A 21934-nucleotide genomic window follows, 5' to 3' on the forward strand; every position below is an offset into this window, starting at 1 on the left:
CAGCAAGCTATCCCAACTGGTCCGCGAGCTGTTGTAAAAAATAATATAGATGCGTTGTTTGCAATATTGAACCAACTTGTATGTAAATCCAAAGTTCTGCAATACTGCCTATGTAAGCTATGCCAATTTAAATCATATGAATCCTCTGACACAATAAGCAAGGTGCAAAGACAATAAGCAAGGTGGGTTCAGTGAGTAGGCCTATTGTGTCTATTAGCTATGTGGTCCGTGAGGTTTTTTCTAATGGATAAGTGGTCCTTGGTCTGTGAAAGTTTGAGAAACACTGGCGTAGGCTACTGAAACTGATTTGGAAATTGTTTGTAGCCTATGCGTAATAGCCTATTTTGCCTGTCCACGCCGTGTCGTTTTAAAGTCGGGATTGGAAATGTTTGCGCAATTATAGCCTATTCTATGTAGTCTAGAAGAGTTAGGCCTTGTCAGCAACAGACAGGTTCGTTTATAAACAGGGTTGGAATTATAGCGCAAGCCTTTGAAGATCTCCATATGGATAAAACTCCAAAAGGCTACAACCAGGTAAGGAGTTTAGCACGTATCCAGAAATATTTTTGATAAGAAATTATTTATAGGCATAGGTTAGGCCTACAGTAAGTCTGTAGGCTATGGGATGGATAGCCCATCTGAATGTTTTTGGATGCCGCCTGTGATTTATTATTTTTGGCCATAGCTACGGTATAGGCTAAATCAAGGGGAAATAATGAGTAGCCTACGTCTATTCTAAGGTAAAGTCCACAAAAATAGACTTGATAGGCCCGCCAAACACTGCCGGAACTTTAAGAACGAACGATATTTTGCGTTCCGAACCGGTTCAGGACCGATATGTTGGTGGCGGAACGCATGCAAGAACGAAAACGTTAAACATAGGCCTATCTGAACCGTTCGGAACGGAACGTTTGAAAAATAATTTCGTTTTCAAGCCATGATGCAAACACAGATAAAGTGATTTGGAGTGCAGTGACTGGGGGTGGGAGAGACAGAGAGACAGCAATCAGTATGGGTGATTGTCTAAAGAGAGAGAGACAAAGAAAGAGAGAGAAGAAGTGAAGGAAAACACAAATAGGAAAACTCGAGTGAAACAGAGTGGATGGGAGCGGGAAGTCTCTGTAGGGCCAGGGAAGAGAGAGAGAAGGACAGAGAGAGTAAAAGAGAGAGAAGGAGGGGAGGGGAGAGTGGGAACTAAATGGACAAAAAAGGGAAAAACAATGGGAGAGAGAGGATGGGCTGTAACAGGGAAAGAGGGATAGACCTCTCTTGGGGGCAGCCGTGGCCTTTGGGGGCAGCCGTGGTCTATTGGTTAGCTCTTCGGACCTGTAACCGGAGGGTTGCCGGTTCGAACCCTGACCAGTAGGCACGGCTGAAGTGCCCTTGAGCAAGGCACCTAACCCCTCACTGCTCCCCGAGCGCCGCTGTTGATGCAGGCAGCTCACTGCGCCGGGATTAGTGTGTGCTTCACCTCACTGTGTGTACACTGTGTGCTGTTTGTGTTTCACTAATTCACCGATTGGGATAAATGCAGAGACCAAATTTCCCTCACGGGATCAAAAGAGTATATATACTTATACTATACTTATACTAGAATGAGCAAGGGAGAAAGAGAGACAGAGGGGGGGGGGGGGTATGAGGGTAGGGGGAAGATGAAAAAAGACTAGTCAGAGACAGGCAGTCATAGAGGTGTGTGTGTGTGAAGACAGAGGATATGAGGGGTGTGTGCAGTGTACACAGAAGAGCACAGGGGAGGAGCACCTCAACATGAGGGGAAGGTGAGGGGTGTGTGTGTAGACATGAAAAGGGACTGTGAAGCTGTCTGCCTCAATCTGTTCTCCTTGATCATCTCTTCCTCTCCAAACCTGCCCTCTCTCACACACTCCCTGGTACACCGCGCTCATCAAAAATACACACACACACACACACACGCTGAGACACCTACACCCACATGTAGGCTCACAAGAAAGCATACAATGTGTTATGCACACAAACACAGGTGCATATTACACATAGACATACCTACACATGCATTAAGAGAAACACCAGATGCACAGATGATCTCTCTCTCTCTTTCTCTCAGACACAACAGTCTGTAATTGCTACGTATGTAAGATACATAGATTTTTTTTATGTAAATGATAAATTCCAATGCATTTCCATTTTGTTCCTGTTTCAGATGAAGTTCTTTCGGAGAACTTTCTGGACTACAAGAACCGTGGTGTGAACGGCTCCCACAAAGGCCAAATAGTGTGGAAGATTGAGGCCAGCTCGTATTTTGTGGAGCGTAAGTACTTCTCTTCAAGCATCTTCTACCTACAGGATGTGCCACCCTAGCCTGGCTCTGCCCTCCTACGTACTTCCGCTCAATTTTAATTTCCCTTCAGTACGTCGTCTGGGTCTGCTCATTCGCGGCTTTTCTCCCGGACAATCTTTACCTGTCCAATCAGTGTGGCTGAAAAGGATGACGATGAGGTCGTGCGAAGACGAAACCTAAACTTATTGTGATAAACAGAAGTAGCAAAGCCTGAAAACATCAAATAATGCAGTTGGAAAAATGCAGATTATGCATTATTATGCATTATTTTCAGCAAAGTAGACCCACATGCATTGTTTCCTGACTGTTGATGCTGTTTATTGTCAGTTTAGGCGAAGTAGGAAGCAACCAATCTCTGATCATGGTAAGGCTGGAACAATGATTTCAAAGTTACCGGTAGTGTTGCAAACGTTTCCCTATCGAGAACTACCAGACTCTGTACAAATGAAATGTACGTACGAGAGTCTGGATATTTCCAGGCTAGTGTCACCAAAGGCCAAAGAAGACACACACGGAAAGAACCGGAAACTGGCCAAATATAGCTCCATCATGGCAAAGTGGTTCTGCTCTGATCTGAACTTATGGAACCTCCATGCTGTGTTATGTGCTGTAGGTTGGGTTCACGCTTAGCTCATTAGCTGTAAATAGTGTGAAAGGAAATTGGCAGGTCTCTAATAGGGTTCCTATTAACATGAGTCCTAGAAATTAATGACACAGATGAATTTACTTTTGAGCACCCAGACACCCTTTGCACATTTCAAAAAGGAACTAACATGATATTTGTTTACTTAGTGTTTGTGTGGTGATAAACTTGTTCCTGTTGCTGCCAGTAACCTATTCTCAGTGTCAGAGCAGCTTGGCTGCGGTCAGAGGAAAAAGGAGAAGTGAAAGAATGTTGCTGTCCCTCCTCCATCTCCTCCTTACCCTCCTACTCCCCTCTTGCACCCGTCCCTCACTTTAATTCTCATTCTCTTCTATCTCATCTCCCCCCTCCCATCTTCTCCTCTTCCTCCTCCACTTACCTACTTCGGTATCCTCCTCTTCTTCTTCCTCTTCCTACTTCTGTATCCTCCTCTTTGTCCTCCTCTTCCTCCTCCCTCATTTCATCCTAATCGTCTCTGTGATTTCTGCTTTGTTGCAGTGGTGGGTGCTGCAGTTACTCTTTTTTCTCTCTCTCTCTCACACACACACACACACACACACACACACAAACACACACAGACAAACACTGACACACACACTGCAGCCCACTCAGGGACAGACTTGGCAAATCCTGGGTCGGATCAGGGCCATTTCAAAACCAGATCAGGGCCAGATCTATTTCAAATTATTGCTGTTTGGTACAGTTGTGGTTAGGAGCTTCTAGAGCAGGGGTCTCAAACTCAAATGAGCTGGGGGCCAATTCTGCCAACGTCATCTGATTGGAGGGCCGGCTATTTCTGAAAATGCAATGTTCTTTTTTTCAAATACCACACAAAACTGCAAACAGAAAGTGCAAGTGTTTTTATCTAGTTTTAGACACCTGTGCTAGCAACCTTACCTTATAAATAAAATAATGATAAAATAAATATTAATACAAATTATAAAACAAATGAAAAGCATAAAAACAGGTATGTGTGTGTTTCACACAAAATAAAAATATTTTCCTCTCATAACTTTTTTAAACCTGGCAAACTATAGGCGGCAGGTTTAAGAAAGCAACACCATTGGATTTTTATATCAAAATTTCAAAAGGCCATGGCTTGAAAGTGGTCAGAGATAAAGTCCTACTGTAAATGTAAAAATCTTTGAGTAAAACAAAAGTTTATGAAGGGGGTAAATTTACCCATCTAATTTGCCACTGGATGTCAAGCACCTCAAATTATGCACCTTTCAGTAAATACTGGATGAACATATTTGAGCAGGTTTACTTTCCTTTATTGATATTACCCACATAACAAATTAACAGGAAAACACCTACGATGTATACCAACACCTAAGATGTATATGGTTTCTAAACCACAAGGCCTACAATAAAGTATTCTGGTCAAATCAGTTTCTATCGCGGGTAATCTGAGTATCCAGAAGTTCGCATCATATTGCGGGTTACTTTGAAGTTTAGAGTCCTATTTCTACTAGCCCTGCTGTCTGTACCACGTCCATTACGGACACTATCATCACGATTACCACTGCAACCTCCAAGCTATGTTAGGCAGAGGGTCGAAATAAGCACGGTATGCTTAGTGGATACCGTCGTATACACTCAGACGCACCTCATTCAATAGACGATCGATCATAATCTCCAAAAGGATATTCTCCTTCAGATTTAAAATAGGTGAATAACATAGCCTACCTAAGACTTCATCACACGTAAACGTTTTTCAACATTTGGTGTAGGCCTATTTCTGCTTAATTTCTGCTTCAATTTATGCAACACTATGGCCTGCATCGCTTCCGCGTCATTACAAATGCACGTCTTTGTGTTTCTCGCTAATACAAGTATTTCCTGAAAACTTTGCGCAGCGATTTTGGGTTTGAATGAAGCTCTGGATGTCTAGCACATAGTGGAGCAGAGTACAAATGAGATTTGTCACCGTACCGTACTCTATTTTAATCAGTATCGTTGTTTGTCGCAATTAAAAAGTCTCAAGGGCCGGATTACATTATTATTTTGACATACGTCGCGGGCCGGGTGTTTGAGACCCCTGTTCTAAAGACTGCTTCAGAAGTTTAGGGGCTCTTCATGGGTGGCCCCTCTGGTCAGATGCCACATGGGGAATTCCAGCTTGAGGGTCATTCTTTACAAAACCCATTGTCAATGGCAATGGTCATTACTACTGCAGCTTTCAGCTGTCACTATCAAGAAATAACACTACTTTCAGCTGTCACTATCAAGAAATATCGATGTCCCATTAGACCAAAATAGCAACTCAGGAAAAAAAGCTCAACTAACACATATAATTCAAATCATATTAGCTTTGGGATTATTTCAGGAGCCCCATTGGCTCCATGTGTTGCAACCGTTTTTCATCATGTAATATTATTTGGGTCATCTGAGCTCCAAATGCATTTAAGTGCGTTAATGGCCATTTGTGGGTTGGCTAAAGTGGTGGTTTCTAGCTCCATTAACACTGTTATGCAACTCTTATCAGGGTTACTCTGTTGAGATTATGTGTAATATTATGTCATTTCTCTTCTCTCAAGATGATGGTGGACACATGGTGAAATCATATATCTTAAGTGCATGTGTATCTGAATCTGTACTCAGTGTCTGTACTTATCACTGGTTCCAGAACAGCTTTGCCTGATACTGTCTCTTTAGTCCTCCCTGGTTCTAGAACAGCTCTATCTCATTCAGTCTCTTTATTTTCGCTCTCTTCAGTTCTCTTCATCTAGGGACCACAGATACAAATTAGCTAACTAAACTAAACTAGAACAGTCCTAGCTAATACAGTGTCATTAGTACTTGCTGATTCTAGAAGAGTCCAAGGCCATACAGCCTCCTGAACCTCGCAGCCTCGCACTGACTCCTAAACAGATTATCCTGTTTGGTGCCACATTGTATCATTGTTTAATTGTTTACCTGCTTGTCAGGAGTGCTTAACAGTACCGTAGTTGTCTGCACAGACATTAGGTCACAGGCTAATGGATTTGACCCTAATCTTTGCTCTTTCTCTCTCTCTCTCTGACTCCTGCTGTCTCTACTTCCTTGGTGTGGCGTGGACCAATCAGCGGAGACTAAGATCTGCTTTAAGTATTACCATGGAGTGAGCGGTGCCCTGAGAGCCACCACCCCCAGTGTGACAGTGAAAAACCCTTCTGCACCGGTAGGTGTGTGTGTGAGTGTGTGTTTGTATGCGTGTGTGTGTGTGTGTGTGTGTGTGTTTGTTTGTTAGTATGCTTGTGTGTGTGTGTGTGTGTGTTTGTTAGTTAGTTAGTTTGCTTGTGTGTGTGTGTGTGTGTGTGTGTGTGTGTGTGTGTGTGTGCGCATGCGCTTCCCTCCTGCCGACACACACACGGTCTGTCCCATCAGGAGGCCGTGCTCTCCACTGTGCCAACCTTTCTCTTTTAATCCCCTGCATGTCATGTGACCAAACTATATTAAAAACACAAACAGAAACACACACACACACACACACACACACACACACAGCCAGCACATGGCCTCCAGGGGATAAGAATAGAGCACAGAGGTTTATCTGTGCTGATGAGTGTCCAGGCAGGGTGATGCGGTGCGGTGCGCTGTGTCACGGATGGGGCAGTGCCATCTGTGCGGCTCCTTCTTGGCTACTCTGATTAGAGCGGGCGCTGGCAGAGATGCCGATAATCTTGAGTCTATTAATATCAGACACAGCCTCAGGGCCAGCGCAGGTTATCATTTCTGATGGCTTAAGTCTGGCTTACCTCCACCCCCCCCCCTCTCTCTCTTTCACCCTCTCTCTCTCTCTCTCTCTCTAGTGTATTCTCTCTCTTTCATTCTCTCACTACCTTTCTTTCTCTCTCCTTCAGTCTCTCTTCCTCACTCTCTTCCTCCTTCTCTCTCTCTCTGTCTCTCTCTCCCTCTCCCTCACTACTGTCTGGTGCTATCTTGTTTGTTGGCCAGTGCAGTGTGACATGCACGCGCCAGGTGACCGTACACACCAAAGCTGGTGTCCATCTCTCACTGCCATGGATGGACCTGAGCAACAGGCAGAGTTAGACTCTACATGACCAAGACACTCAAGGAGCCGTTGGCCTAAAATGGTGAGAGAGAGGTGTGAGAGACCGACCGAAGATAAATAATAGAGAAAGTGTCTGTGTGAAGGGAGAGAGAGAGAGAGAGAGAGATAGAGAGAGAGAGAGAGAGAGAACAAAATGATGGAGTCGTAGTATGTGTGTTTTAATGTGTAGGCATGTGTTTGTGAGTATGTGTGTATGTAAGCTGTAAGCTAAAGAGGGATAGAATTATGGTATAGTGTAGTGAGTGTGTGAGAGACAGAGAGGGAGAGGGAGAGAGAGGTGGGGGTAGTTGTAGAATGTATGCGTGTGTGTGTATGTATAACTTTTCTGCCCTTTTTAAACTTCTCTCTATTATGGGAGAGGAAATGGAGAGAGTTAGAGAGAAAGAGGAAGAGAGATGACGGTCAGTGTGTGTGTGTGTGTGTGTGTGTGTGTGTGTGTGTGTGTGTGTGTGTGTGTGTGTGTGTGTGTGTGTGTGTGTGTTTGTGTGTGTGTGTGTTTGAGTGTTTTAGTGAAAGACTCAGAGCTTATCTAGGTCTGAGTGGACTGAGTGGACTCCATGTAGAAAAGGGATTAAGTCAGCCCAGTCGTGGTTTGGGCTGATTTTCCCCTCCCCGGCAAGGGGGAGTGGCTGTGGTTGGGGTTAGCGAGGTCATGTATGTCAACTTCAGTGAGATGGGCTCAGTAGGTGAAGTCAGCCACGTCACTGCTGTTGTGGCTAATGTAATACTGATGGTAGCGTTTCACATTGTTGTCATTATGATGTATGTCTATAACTGCATGCAGTGTGTGTGTGTGTGTGTGTGTGTGTGTGTGTGTGTGTGTGTCTGAATCAGATTCAGACACACACACACACATCCAAACCTCCTTGCCCTCTCTCGTCTTCCTCTCTGCAGGTGTTCAAGCCTCCATCTGCAGAGGATGTTCCACAGAACCAGGGCAGCAGAAGACTTATCAGCTTCTCACTCTCAGGTGAACCCTAACGCTGTGTTTGTAAACAGACCTGCAGCCCCCCGCCTCAACGAATGTGTGCCAGGGACTTGAACTGGAACAGGAAAAGGAATTTAGAACATGGTGTTGTTACCATGGCGATGGGCTTTTGAGCTTTGGTAAACCCCTTGCCAGACTATTTCTGATTTCCCTGTGGTACTGGCGTGATTGGTGTCCATTGTAGTGCGTAAACCCCAGGCTATCATTACTGTGAGTGTAGAAGCCTTTAATTAAGACGTTTTTAATTGTAGCATAATTTCTCAACTTTTTTACTTCACCAATGGTTTATTGTGCTAGTTTTCTTAATTCCACACAGTTCCCTTGACAACTATTACAAACCTATAGCATAAAAGTACTACAGTATACAACTGGATGAGTGGGTTTTAGAAGGCCACATGTTCCAATGTTTTATCATGTACAGCTATGTAAAAAATAAAGTAAAGTGCTATTTGCCATTGTTATATTCAAAGTCTATAAAATATAGTAGAGAGTGAGGTAAGACCTTGTGGTAAAGTCAAGCCACATTCTGTAGCATGATGGTGTGCCACATGTAATGATAGGCCTGTTTTATCACCACGTGGTGTGGTGGCTTTCTGCTATGCAAAAGCAGAGTTCCATTTACTAGAAATACAGAATTTCTAGGATTTCCAGCTTTTTTTTAAACCATATTCAATCTTTTTTCTGCTTATTGTTGAAAAATTCCTTTCGATGTAGTGATGTTGCAATCTGTACAGTTGGAATGAAGAAAAGTAAAAAGCCCTTGTTGTTTGGTGTTGTTGCTCTGTGCAGTTATGTAAAAACATTAAAAAAGAAAGTCATTTTGTAGCTCCCTGTGTTTTTGTGGAATGTTTTTGTAACACCATGTGCTGTTTGTCTGTCGGGGTTGCAGACTTCCAGGCCACGGGGCTTAAGAAGGGCATGTTCTTCAACCCGGACCCTTACCTGAAGATCGCCATCCACCCGGGCAAGCACAGCATCTTCCCCGCACTGCCTCACCACGGCCAGGAGAAGCGCTCCGGCATCGTCTGCAACACGGTCAACCCCGTCTGGCAGAGAGAGGTGAGTCCCGGCCACAGTGTAACGCAAGAGAGGAATGCCCTCAAAACTGTACTGTAAGCCTCTCTTTAGGTTTCTGGTGTGTGCACTTACATTACTTTACAACATGATAAAAGTGAGCACACACACACACACACACACACACACACACACATACACACACACACACACACACACAAACACAAACAAACACACACAGACGCAAAGTTACATGCAGATATACAACAGATGGTCTGATCTCAATACAGAACCATTCAGACTCAGAGTTGAGCTGTCCTCTGTGAATGTACACACTGTGTCCATCTCTCCATCAGATGTTCCAGCCCTCTCTGTGTTTAACGAGCCTCTGTAAATAGCTTCAGTGTCCGATCGACTACTGGCTAGTGTCTCCCCATACTCAGCCTTCATTAGGGCCACACAAAGAGCCGTTTTTTTTGTTTTGTAGCTTTCACTTTTTCACTCATTCAAAACACATCACAGTTTACACACATCGCAGTTTTCAAAAAACACCAAGTTTACTTTTTCAAAACACACCACACAAATAAAAACACTTGTGAACCAAACTTTAAATGTGTGGAATGTGCCTTGCATTACAAAATCCATTCAGTGACCACTTCTTCTGAAATCCATGAGTATCTCTTTCAGTCACTGATCACCATCAGCTTTGCATTGCAGCTTTGCATTGTTGTGCTGTGCAGCTTTGCAAACTCTGGTGGGGAACTGACGTGCTCAGTTCTATGTTGTGGGTGTTAAGGGCTCCAAAAAAAGGAAGTGAGAAAAATGACATCGCATATGTATTTGAAGTGTGAAACATGTCGTCACGTCATGTAACACTAGCTGAAAATGACATTTTCTAATGGTTGCTTGGTTTCTCAATATATCCCTTATGTGATACAATTCTCTGTTATGATATCGAGATATGATATGATATGATGTCATGAGTAGTTCCTTGTGGTTAGCAGGTTGTCCAATTGTACTTGTGAGACTGTGTTGCTACACCCGTGGTTTTCAGTGAAACAGATAATGTTTTTTCACTTAGGTGTAGTGGTGTGGAGGATGTGGTTGTGTGGGCCTTAAATTCAGCTGATTCAGCCACTGCTTTCCTTATCAGTTCCACACAGAGCTTGTCTGCATGAGATGTTTTCTCTGCCCTGCACTGTGCACAGCACGGATGTGAGTGTGAGGAGAGTGTATCACCATGGTTGCCATGCACCTCAGTTTATGTATGAAGTCATGTAACTTCAGTGTGGGTGAGCACTAGGGTTGCAAAGGGGCGGAAAATTTCCGGTAAATTTCCGGAAACTTACCATGGAAAGTTAAGCTGGGGAATTTTGGAAATATTCCAAATTGGAAACTTTAATGGAATTAAAGGTAATTATGGTAATTAACTGTGAATTCATACAAACTGTAAACAAACATTTTGTTTCGTAATAAGCAATTTGATTTGAATGTTTGTATTTTCGCTTAGCTTAGCATACAAAGTTAACTAGCATGCTAGCGGGAATCGCATTCTCTGCCTATTGTTTACTAGCATGCTAAACTAGCAACACTGAACTGCCCAAGATACACCACACCACACCACACCACACCACACCACACCACTCAACAACAAAATCCGATTGGTTGGAACCTTTTTTTTCCCATGCACATGAACGCACCATAGGTTTCCTTTATGTCTAGCCTATATGCTGATTGCTGTGTGCATGTGACTGACTGATGTGCAGGGTACAAATTCGACTGAAATTGCATTAAATCAGGTTGTTTTAACTAATATTATGCTCTAGATGGGGTTTTGTCCACTACGTTTAAGTTCCCTGTTATAGACTAACTTTCCATATTAAAAATTCCCAGTTTATTCCCATTAATTCCCGTTTATTCCTGTTAATTCCCATATATTCCCGTTAATTCCCATGGAAAGTTTCCAACTTTGAAAATTCCCAGAATTTTGCAACCCTAGTGAGCACACACACACACACACACACACACACACACACACACACACACACACACACACACGTATACACACAGAGCCACCCTACACCATGTTGAATATGTGTGAATATGCGCGCACACACACACACACACACACACACACACACACACACACACATACTGTACGCATGTATACACACCGACATATGTGTGTGTGTGTGTGTGTGTGTGTGCACATATTCACACATATTCAACATGGTGTAGGGTGGCTCTGTGTGTATACATGCGTACAGTATATGTGTGTATGTGTGTGTGCGCATATTCACACATATTCAACATGGTGTAGGGTGGCTCTGTGTGTATCTCCTAGGCTTGGACTCAGCTCATGGGGCTGAGTGAATCCGTCAGATCAGGATCATGTGAGGGAGAGGAGAGGGAGATGGCCTGGCTGCAGAGCATTGAATATAGGTCAAGTCATGGAGAAAGTGACAGGCATGGAGATGGAGGGAGAGAGAGATATATCGATACAGGAGCTAGAAGGAGGAGGGAATAGAGAGAGAGAGAGAGAGAGAGAGAGACATTCTGTCGTGTAGGCTGCCTTTAAACAGAGAGTGAATGAAAGACATAAGGAGAGAAGGAATGGATGAATGGGTGGGTGGGTAGATGGATGGATTGATAGATAGATGGATAGATGAGTGAATAAATGCATGAATGTGACAGAGAGAAAGAATGAGAATGAGAGCGTGGCAGAGGAGTAGGCAGAGAAGGGAAGATAAGAGAAGGAGTGAAAGCTGAGTGAACACTGAGGTTAATGTCCCTTTCATCTGCCTCTTAGAGGAGGGAGGAAGAGCTGGCTTGGTGACTCAAGCTTCGGTTAATGACTCCCTCAGAAGTCTTCTCCAGGTTCTCTCTCTCTCCCTCCATCTCTTCATCTTCAACTCCCTCTCCTCCATCTCTCTCCCTCATCTCTTTCTCCCTCACCTCTCTCTCTCTCCATCTCCTCTCGCTCCACTGTCTGCCTGTCATCATCCTTGTCTCAGTCCCAGTGCCACATCCCCTGTGATGTGAGCAAGGTTAACAGCCTGGTAACATATGCAGCCACACACACACACACACACACACACACACACACACACACACACACACACACACACACACACACACACACACACACACAAAAGCCTTTGTCTAGATAAAGATTGGTTATGGCTAGTGTGTACATATGGCTACACATAAAACATACTCAAGGCAAGTAGTATGTGTGTGTGTGTGTGTGTATGTGTGTGTGTGTGTGTGTGTGTGTGTGTGTGTGTGCGTGTGCATGTGCATGTGTATGTTTGCGAAGCTCACACCAGCAGAGAAAGAGAGAGAGAGAGAGAGAGAGAGATGGAAGTCACATGACCCACGTTATCTGCACAGCAGGGGAGCCCAGAGGGTTGCCGTGGATACGGAACCATGGCGACTGGTGGTGCAGATATGAAAGAGCTGCTGAATGGAGGGGCAGGAGAGTGTGGGAGTGTGTGTGTGTGTGTGTGGGGGGGGGGGGGGGGGGCAGATCAGCAAAGGCAACGTGGCGTCCAGTGCCCCTCTGTGCCCCTCCAGCTATGCAGGATGACAGAGGCTCAGAGGTGGAGTGTGGCTGGCTGGGTGGGTGGATGGGTGGCTGGGTGGGTGGATGTTCTTTTTTGTCTTTTTTTTCTGGTCCTGTTTCAAATTCAGAGCAGGTTTGCCCTTCATTCAGGGACTGCAGCCTTTCTCCGCTGAGTTTTCAGAGGCATGGGAGCCAGGGATTAAATGAGACATACAAACACACACACACACACACACACACACACACACACACACACACACACACACATATGTATACACATATACATCCATACTTACACTCAGGGGCGGACTGGCCATCTGGCATGCCGGGCATTTTCCCGGTGGGCCGATGCACCTTTTGGGCTGATAAATTAGGCTATATAATTTAATTTGTTTTCCCAACAATCGGCTCAAAGGAAAGACAGTCAGCAGCCCATTGGTTCATTTTCCATACTGACACTGGACTGATCCAATAACAGCTCTTGTTTGGCCCCACCCCTCCCATTTTGGCTCAGAGCCAGGATTTTGTGAGCGCAACAAAATAGCTACTCGAAGTAGCCTACACGTAGGGTTGCCAACCTTTCCGTAAAATACAGAATCGTCCCGTATTTGAAAGGAAAAAGATGTGTTCTGTATTGAACTGCCGTATTGAACTAGACTGACGGAAATGTAGGCTACAAAACGTCAAGTCATATTAATGCACAAGCCAACTAAGCTGTAACGAAAGACATTATTGCTTGTATAGGCTAGCCTACTTGAATATGGAGATCATGTGCTCCATGGCTACCTCTGATCAGTCAGAGTGATAGTGTAGGCTACACAGAGGACAATAGGTCAAGATTGTACTTTCTGTAGAGAAGGGCCTTCTGAACACAGCAAGTGTTTGCGGTCAAAGAAACGTTAGCCTGTCCATCAGCTATTTATTCTTCATAGCTCAGGTTTTTACTAACCTCAGTCTGTCAATGCAGTCTGCCAGCTGAAGAATATGGCAGTTGTTGGGGTGTGCCATAGCTTTACGTGTATATTTGGTTAACAAGAAAATTAAGCAAAGTAAGAGGACAGACGGTTATCTGAAGATAGAAAATTTTCCATGACAACACCCCAAAACGATTTGTAAAGTGGATTAATGTCATATCCCTTATTGGTTTGCCAAGACATCAGTAATCTACTGAGAAGGTGGACACTAAATTCTGATTGGATTGTTGCATATAGGAAATAGGAGAACCTTTGACCCCTTTGTGAGGATAAAGGCTGGAGCACAGCTGCTTCAGCCTCAAATTTGGCGCAGATCTCAAATTGTATAAGTATACTGTAAGTATAAATACTCTTTTGATCCCGTGAGGGAAATTTGGTCTCTGCATTTATCCCAATCCGTGAATTAGTGAAACACACTCAGCACACAGTGAACACACAGTGAGGTGAAGCACACACTAATCCCGACGCAGTGAGCTGCCTGCTACAACAGCGTGGGTGTTGTCATGGAAACTTTTCTATCCTCGGATAACCTTTTGTCCTCTTACTTTGCTTAATTTCCTTGTTAACCAAATATACAGGTAAAGCTATGGTCACACCCCAACAACTGCCATATTCTTCAGCTGGCAGACTGCAATCAGCAAAATAAAGAGCTGACTGACAGACTGAGGTTAAAAACCTGAGCTAAGAAGAATAAATAGATGATGGACAAGGCTAACGTTTCTTTGACCGCAAACACTTGCTGTGTTCAGATGGCCCTTCTCTACTGAAAGTACAATCTTGACCTATTGTCCTCTGTGTAGCCTACACTATCACTCTGACTGATCAGAGGTAGCCATGGAGCACATTGATCTCCATATTCAAGTAGGCTAGCCCCAGGGTTCCCAAACTTTTCCACGACAAGGCCTCCCAAATACCACTAGGTTCTGGCCAAGGACCCCCTTGATGTTTTATTAATTAAACCCATCGACAATACTACGGCAAATGTAAAAATACATTAAGCTAATCTAATAATTATTTTAGCCACAACCACATCGCAATGGAGCATACAGTGTGTAAAAGATTTATTTGGGGCTTTCTGCTATATGAGAGCCACCACTCTACCATTGTTCCCAGTCATTATCATGGGAAATATGTTCAGATATGCGTCACATTATTATAATGGCATTGTATAACAACCCTCATAGTATATTTTAAATGTTTCAAATGTATTTATTTCTTGCTTTTATTTTTCCCTCCAACTTGCTGAGGCCCCCCTGGCACCCCCTCGTTGCCCCCCAGGGCTACTGGGCTAGCCTATACAAGCAATAATGTCTTTCGTTACAGCTTAGTTGGCTTGTGCATTAATATGACTTGACGTTTTGTAGCCTACATTTCCAGTAGGTAGTAGTCAGTCTAGTTCAATACGGCAGTTCAATACGGAACACATCTTTTTCCTTTCAAATACGGGACGATTCTGTGTTTTACGGAAAGGTTGGCAACCCTACGTGTAGGCTACTTCGAGTAACTATTTTGATGCGCTCACAAAATCCTGGCTCTGAGCCAAAATGGGAAGGGTGGGGCCTTACAAGAGCTGTTATTGGATCAGTCCAGTGTCAGTATGGAAAATGAACCAATGGGCTGCTGTCTTTCCTTTGAGCTGATTGTTGGCAAAACAAAGTCAATTATATAGACTATTTTATCGGCCCAAAAGGTGCATCGGACCACCAGGAAAATGCCCGGCATGCCAGATGGCCAGTCCGCCCCTGCACACACACACACACACACACACACACACACACACACACACACACACAGTTCTATTCTCAGCAAAGACATTTTAATAATGGATCACTCCCACTTCATCTCCCTCTCTCTCCCTCTCCCTCTCCCACCTCTTTGCATGTTGGAGAGAACCTTACTTAGATGGCTCCTTTGCAGGGACACTGAGGCAGACTTAAGTAGTTGCTGCAGTTCCACAGTCCCTGGTATATCCTCAGTACACTCACTTCTCATGGCTCTGCCTCGTCATTATAGTTGAGCAGGCAGTGAGTGTTAGCAAGGACCACCGATACAGTATTTAGCCTGAAAGGCTTTGCATGACTCATGGCTGTAGCCTTAATCCTTCCTGCTGCTTCACGGTAATACTGGGCACTTATTTCAGGCGCTCATCATCCAAATATCTCACTTTGCAGCGTTCTAATGCTCCTCAGATTACACAAACACACTGATGCAAGTGTGTGTTTGCAATCTCTGCCAGACTCAGTCCTTTCACTACCCCTTTGTTCTTATTTAAGTCTTTCATAAGTGTTACTGACTTCATAAGTGTTGCTGATCTTTTCAAATGGAATTGTGCAGGTTGATAAGCACCTTTTTGCTGATAAGCAAAAGGTTAGATTGATAAGCACCTTTTTGAGAAAAAGATAATGTATATTTATTTTGAGCCCAATTGACGTATTGACCAAGTAGCACACAAACATAGTATTATTCCTGTCATTGCATATTGGCTTTTATGCTTTTATGAATGCTCGGCTAGCTGAAAGTCAGCACCCAGATGCACACACACACTCATATGCAGACACACACATATGCAGAGCAAGTTCTTTCAGAATCCAGAGATCACAGTCTATAGAGTTTCTCTCATTTCTCTGAACAGTCACATCAAATACAACATAAACCTCACAGTCTCTGGGCCTTCATTTGAAAGATGGGTTAAGTGCAAAGTCTAATTCTTACTTAAGTCTAATCATAACTAATTTAATAACTAAACAAAGTCAATTTGCTAATATAATACAATGGACAAGACAAGATAAGGGCAAGCATTGATGAATTAGCTCAATGCTCCTACATGCCAGACAAAAGCTATAGCTTATACTGGAGAACTCTGCTTGTTGACAGACTTAGCACTTTGCCTTTAAAATGAGGGTCCTCAGTTACAAATCTCACACTGGCACCTTCTCACCCAAACACACACAGACAGAATGCAGGGTCAGCACCCTGGACAGCGCTGCAGGGGCTTCTGTTGTGATTCTGTACGCGCTACAGCTGTTTACAGAAGGGTGGACGTGATGAGGGCAGTCTTCATAGTAATAAGCCTCACCCTGGTCTTAGGATTTGCTCCAGCCTTTTTGATCCCTTTAATACTCTCAACTTTATCGTTTTCAAATATCTCCTCAGGCCCTCGCTTTCTCACCCTCCATTTTACTATTTCTCCCCCCCCCTCTCTCATCTCTGTTGTATTAATAATGGTATTGACTTTTTTCTACCCCCCCCCTCCACCTCTCTCTTTCTTTCTTTCTTTCTCTCTCTCTCTCTCTCTCTCGCTCTCTCTCTCTCTCGCTCTCTCTCTCTCTCTCTCTCTCTCTCTCTCTCTCTCTCTCTCTCTCTCTCTCTCTCTCTCTCTCTCTCTCTCTCTCTCTCTCTCTCTCTCTCTCTGTGTTGCAGCGGTTTAATTTTGTTTCTCTGCCCACGGATGTCCTGGAGATCGAGGTGAAGGACAAATTTGCCAAAAGTCGCCCCATCATCAAGCGCTTCCTGGGCAAGCTGTCGATGCCTGTACAGAGATTGCTGGAAAAGCATGCTATCGGGTATGCAGAGAGAGATTATATATTTGATTTAAACCAGAGGCTTTATTCAGTTAACACACTCATATTATAATATAATTGCAAAAGCCATTATAATATCATGCCAATAATGCTTTTCAAATGCAAATGAAATAAATAGTAATTGTAGTTTACCTTAAAGAGTTGGGGGGGGGGATTTAACACTTTTTTTATCAGACCACTTACACTGATAAACCACATACTTTTCATTGATAATATCAATCATCAATCAACAAAGCTTACCATATCACATGCATCACAAGAGAAAAACATGGTAGGGAGAGAGAGATAGAATGGGAGCACTTTAGAGAGAGAGAGAGAGAGAGAGAGAGAGAGCCCACCAGTGTCATCTGATTTATAAGTCGGGGGATAAAATGAAACATGATAATATCTCTTGTATGTGACCTCCCCCCAGGTCATTTAATGCCATGCTGAATATTAGGGCTGCTCTCTGCCTGCTAATGTCTACTAATGACTCACTGGAGCCCAGGAGGTCACCCCGATCTGGGCTGAATGCTAATTGAAAAGGGGATGAGAGGGAAAGGGCTTTGCTGCTGAAATGATCACCATGCTTAATGTCAGACCTAACCTGCTTTCTGTTCACCTTCTCTTCTCTTCTCTTCTCTTCTTTTCTCTTCTCTTCTCTTCTCCTCTCTTGTGTTCTCTTCTCGTCTCGTCTCATCTCTTCTCCTCTCCTCTCTTGTCTTCTCTTTTTGTCTCTTCTCCTCTCTTCTCTCTTGTCTTCTCTTCTCTTGTCTTCTCCTCTCTTCTCTTCTCCTCTCTTCTCGTCTCTTCTTCTCTCTTGTCTTCTCTTCTCCTCTCTCCTCTTCTTTTATCTTCTCTTCTCTCTTCTCTTCTCTTCTCCTCTCTTTTCTTCTGTTCTCTTCTCCTCTCTTCTCTTATCTTGTCTTTTCTTGTCTTTACTCCAACCTCCTCCTGTTCTTCCTGCCTCTGTGCTGTCTTCCCACCCTGAAGAGATCGGGTTGTCAGTTACTCCCTGGGCCGAAGGTTACCCACAGAGTATGTCAGCGGTCAACTGCAATTCAGATTTGAGATCACCTCCTCTATTCATCCAGGTTCAAGCAACTTTTTCAAGCCTCTTTTTTGTCTCTCTTTCTGTCTGTGGCTGTTTCTCTCTGTTTATCAGTCTCTATCTGTCTATTCTTCTCTTCTTTCAAAAGAAGAGACAGAACTGACTAGTTTCATGGTTTGCTCCCAGCTCACTGGTTTGAGCACTGGTTGTGACTGTTTTGCAACTTTGTCCTATGAGTAACCTTCCTATAATTTTCTAAGCTTTAGCAATAATCTTGTGATGTGTGTGTATCTGTATGTGTGTGTGTGTGTGTGTGTGTGTGTGTGTGTGTGTGTGTGTGTGTGTGTGTGTGTGTGTCCACAGATGATGAGGACATGTCTCTGAGCACGGAGCCGGAATGTGCCACCGTGCTGGAGGAGCCGGAGAGGGAGGAGCTGGATGGCCCCGGGGAGGAGGGTGGACAGACGGGCGCACGGCGCCGCGCCACCCAGGCCGAGGACACCATGAGCCTGGACCAGGCGACTCCAGAGCTGCCGCTGGACGGGGAGCCCACAGGGGCCCCGGACATCCCCATGGACACAGAGTCAGTGTCCACATCTGCGTGTGCGCCAAGCGGGTCTGCAGGGTCCCAGGAGGAGCTACAGAGCCAGCGAGGGGAGAGGGAGGAGGCTCAGGGAGGAGCGCTGGAGGTGCAGCAGGAGACGCAGGAGGAGGAGGAGGAGGACGAGAGGAGGAGACACCCCAGGGGAGAGGATGAAACGCAGCACCACGCCGAGGCCATGGGCCGGCCCTCGGGGCAGCAGGAGTGTGGAGTCGAGCCGGTGCCTGCTGAGCCCATGGAGGTCGGAGGAGGAGCAGAGTGGGACAGTCGTAATGGGGCGGTGCTGCCCACAGCGATGACGCCAGTGGCCGAGGAGTGGGAGGAGGAGGATACGGGCGGCAGAGCCGGGGCCGCCGCAGAGCCAGGGACAGGGCAGCAGCAGGAGGAGCATCAGGAAGTGGAGGAGGAGGAGGAGGAGGTGGAGGAGGTGGTGGTGGAGGGGATGGAGGGCGAGTTGGAGGAGGGCTGCTCGCTGTTGCGCGTGCGCACCACCCCGCGGAGGAAGGCGCGGCCCTGCTCGCTGCCCGTGTCCGAGCTGGAGACGGTCATCGCCTCGGCGTGCGGCGAGCCCGAGACGCCGCGCACGCACTACATCCGCATCCACCGCCTGCTCCACAGCCTGCCCTCTGCCCACGAGGCGGGGGATGATGGCGACGAGTCGACCTGTGGTCAGCAAAAGCCGTCGGTCAGCCAGGAGGAGGAGGAGGAAGAAGAAGATGAGGATGAGGAAGATGAAGACGTAGTGCTGGAGCCCCATGCCCCACTCTCGCCCAACGGCACGCCATGCCCACGCCGGGCACTGCCCCGCAGCCGGTCCGTGGAGCGCCTGTCCGACCTCATCTACCAGCTGGACGGAGACGGACGGCCACTGGACGCTCAGGGCAGCAGTGGCGGGGCCGCAGGAGGAGGAAGAGGAGGAGGGGAGAGTGAGGAAGAGCTGAGCCCCGTGCCCTGTTGCAGCCGCACTGCGCTGACCGGCACCCACGGGAGAGCCCTGTCGCTGGACAGTGCCCGCCACACCCACGGCGGCGTCTTCTCCTCTCAGGAGGACGACGAGGAGGAAGACGAGGAGGAGATGGACGGCAGGGACGGGGCACAGCAGGTCAACGGTGTCCTGGGCTCCTCCGAGCCGGACCATGGGGCAGGGTCCCAGCGCAGAGAGCCAGGGGACGGACGGCCGCAGTGGGAGGAGGCTCCGGCCACGCACGTGCAGAGCCCCCAGAGCAGCGTGGGAAATGGACCGTCACCGGTGGCAGGGTCCAGCGGCAGGACCGGACGTGAGTAGCAGCAGGATGACCCTGATATCACACTGTAGTAACTCTCATTTCCCTATTTTATATATATATATATATATATGTATATATTAGTTCTGTTCCTGTTGGGAAGGCTAATGACACTCTGTCAATACTGTAGAATTAAATTTAAATGAAATGTTATCGTATCTGTATTGACGCAAACCTATAACCTGTAGCATATTGTAAGTGGAATTTCTTGTGATAAGTGAGACAGTGAAGTGAAGATGAAATGATACGTACTTCACTTCAACACTTGCACATGTTGCAACCCAGTTTTGCAACCCAGTTTTCCAGGGAACTATGTGCCTGTCTATGACTCTTCACTTCCTCTGTCTACACAAGCCTTTATATGGTTGTGGTTGCATCCTTAAAACACAATGCATGATAACTTCTACAACATAGACAACCTTAATCCAAAATATAGATACCATCTTATATAGACAATATATAGTAACGTTTATCTATTATATCATTATATCTTCAGAGTACTGGTTCAATTAACAAGTGTTTAAAAACCTCTCTTTCTCTTTCTCTCTCTGTCTTGCAGGTGACTGTCCTCTGCCCTGTAGTCATCCACCAGTCAGTCAGCTCCCGGCTCTGCGGCCTGACCCCCACCATTACCCGACCATCGACGAGCCTCTTCCTCCCAGTAAGACTCAGTCCTCTATCTCTGTCTTCCTCTCCCTCTCTCTCTCTCGCTCTCTCTCTCTCTCTCTCTCTCTCTCTGTCACTCCCACAGGCCCAAATACACACCCTACCCACTCTCATTTTTATAGGCCATGGTGTCTCTCTGGAAGCTATCAGAGTTTTATTGTAATAAATGTGCACATGTTAAAAGAAAAAGAATATAATAACAATATAATATATAAATGCATTACAAGTGTATAGATGTTATTGACTTATGCTGTAACTGCATGTGTATGTCTGCTCTGTGTGTGTGTGTGTGTGTGTGTGTGTGTGTGTGTGTGTTTAGACTGGGAGGCCCGTATTGACAGCCATGGCCGGGTCTTCTATGTGGACCACATCAACCGCACCACCACCTGGCAGAGGCCCACCACTGCCGCCACTCCAGACGGCCTGCGCCGGTCCGGCTCCGTCCAGCAGATGGAGCAGCTCAACAGGAGGTGTGTGTGTGTGTGCGTGTGTGTGTGTGTGTCTGTGTGTGCGTGCGTGTGTGTGTGTGTGCGCTTGTGTGTGTGTGTGCGCTTGTGTGTGTGTGTGTGTGTATGTGTGTGTGTGTGTGTGCATGTGGGTGGGCGTGTTGTGGGGGTGGGGTGTGAAGAAGCGTGGGGGGACTTCTCTTATGCTTTATTTAATTGTGTACTTTCCCCTCTCACTCTTTGTCATGCATTCTCTATTCCTGATCTCTGCCCCTGCCTACTCTGTCTCTTTCTCATCTGTTGTTCTCTATCACTCTCTCACACTGTTTATCTATCTCTTCCTACCTGTGTCTTTCTCTCTCTTTCTCTCTCTCCATCTCACTTGCTCAGCAAAAGTCTGTTCTTGCTTGTGTGGGTTGCTTTCACAGAACTACAGTAGAGCCATGTTCAGCAGAGGCAGATAGGTGTAAGGTGAACAGGTGGAAATGCTGCCCTTTCTAGAGATGAGTGCAAAGATTGCAAGGGACTAGCAGCGGCTTCCGATAACATGTGTGCACGCACGTATGTCTGTCTTGTTATTCCACTGTGTCGGGGTCAGGAACATGATCAAAAGTTTAGAAATGGCAACCGCTGGCAAAAACATGAGAATACTACAGTATGTATGGTGGTGTATTTGTGTATATGTATTTAAGCTATTTATTGTGCAAAAACAGGGCAAACCAAAGTCCACTCACAAGAGGGCGATGGACAGACCAAAACAAGGCCTTAA

General features: G+C 45.6%; 1 protein-coding gene across 1 annotated transcript in view; it reads left to right on the plus strand.

Annotated features, from left to right (window-relative positions):
- The window catches only part of hecw1b (HECT, C2 and WW domain containing E3 ubiquitin protein ligase 1b), a 49229-nt gene that overhangs the window by 10317 nt on the left and 16978 nt on the right, over positions 1–21934 (plus strand). Inside the window, exons 3-12 of the mRNA XM_042057230.1 lie at positions 2180–2287; positions 6029–6123; positions 7912–7987; positions 8895–9064; positions 16979–17121; positions 18112–18212; positions 18533–19161; positions 19219–20047; positions 20613–20714; positions 21039–21189. Of these exons, the coding sequence (XP_041913164.1) occupies positions 2180–2287; positions 6029–6123; positions 7912–7987; positions 8895–9064; positions 16979–17121; positions 18112–18212; positions 18533–19161; positions 19219–20047; positions 20613–20714; positions 21039–21189 (2404 nt within the window). The remainder of the gene's footprint in view (positions 1–2179; positions 2288–6028; positions 6124–7911; positions 7988–8894; positions 9065–16978; positions 17122–18111; positions 18213–18532; positions 19162–19218; positions 20048–20612; positions 20715–21038; positions 21190–21934) is intronic.

This window comes from Alosa sapidissima, chromosome 1 (assembly GCF_018492685.1).
Source record: "Alosa sapidissima isolate fAloSap1 chromosome 1, fAloSap1.pri, whole genome shotgun sequence".
In the NCBI taxonomy this organism is placed as follows: domain Eukaryota; kingdom Metazoa; phylum Chordata; class Actinopteri; order Clupeiformes; family Clupeidae; genus Alosa; species Alosa sapidissima.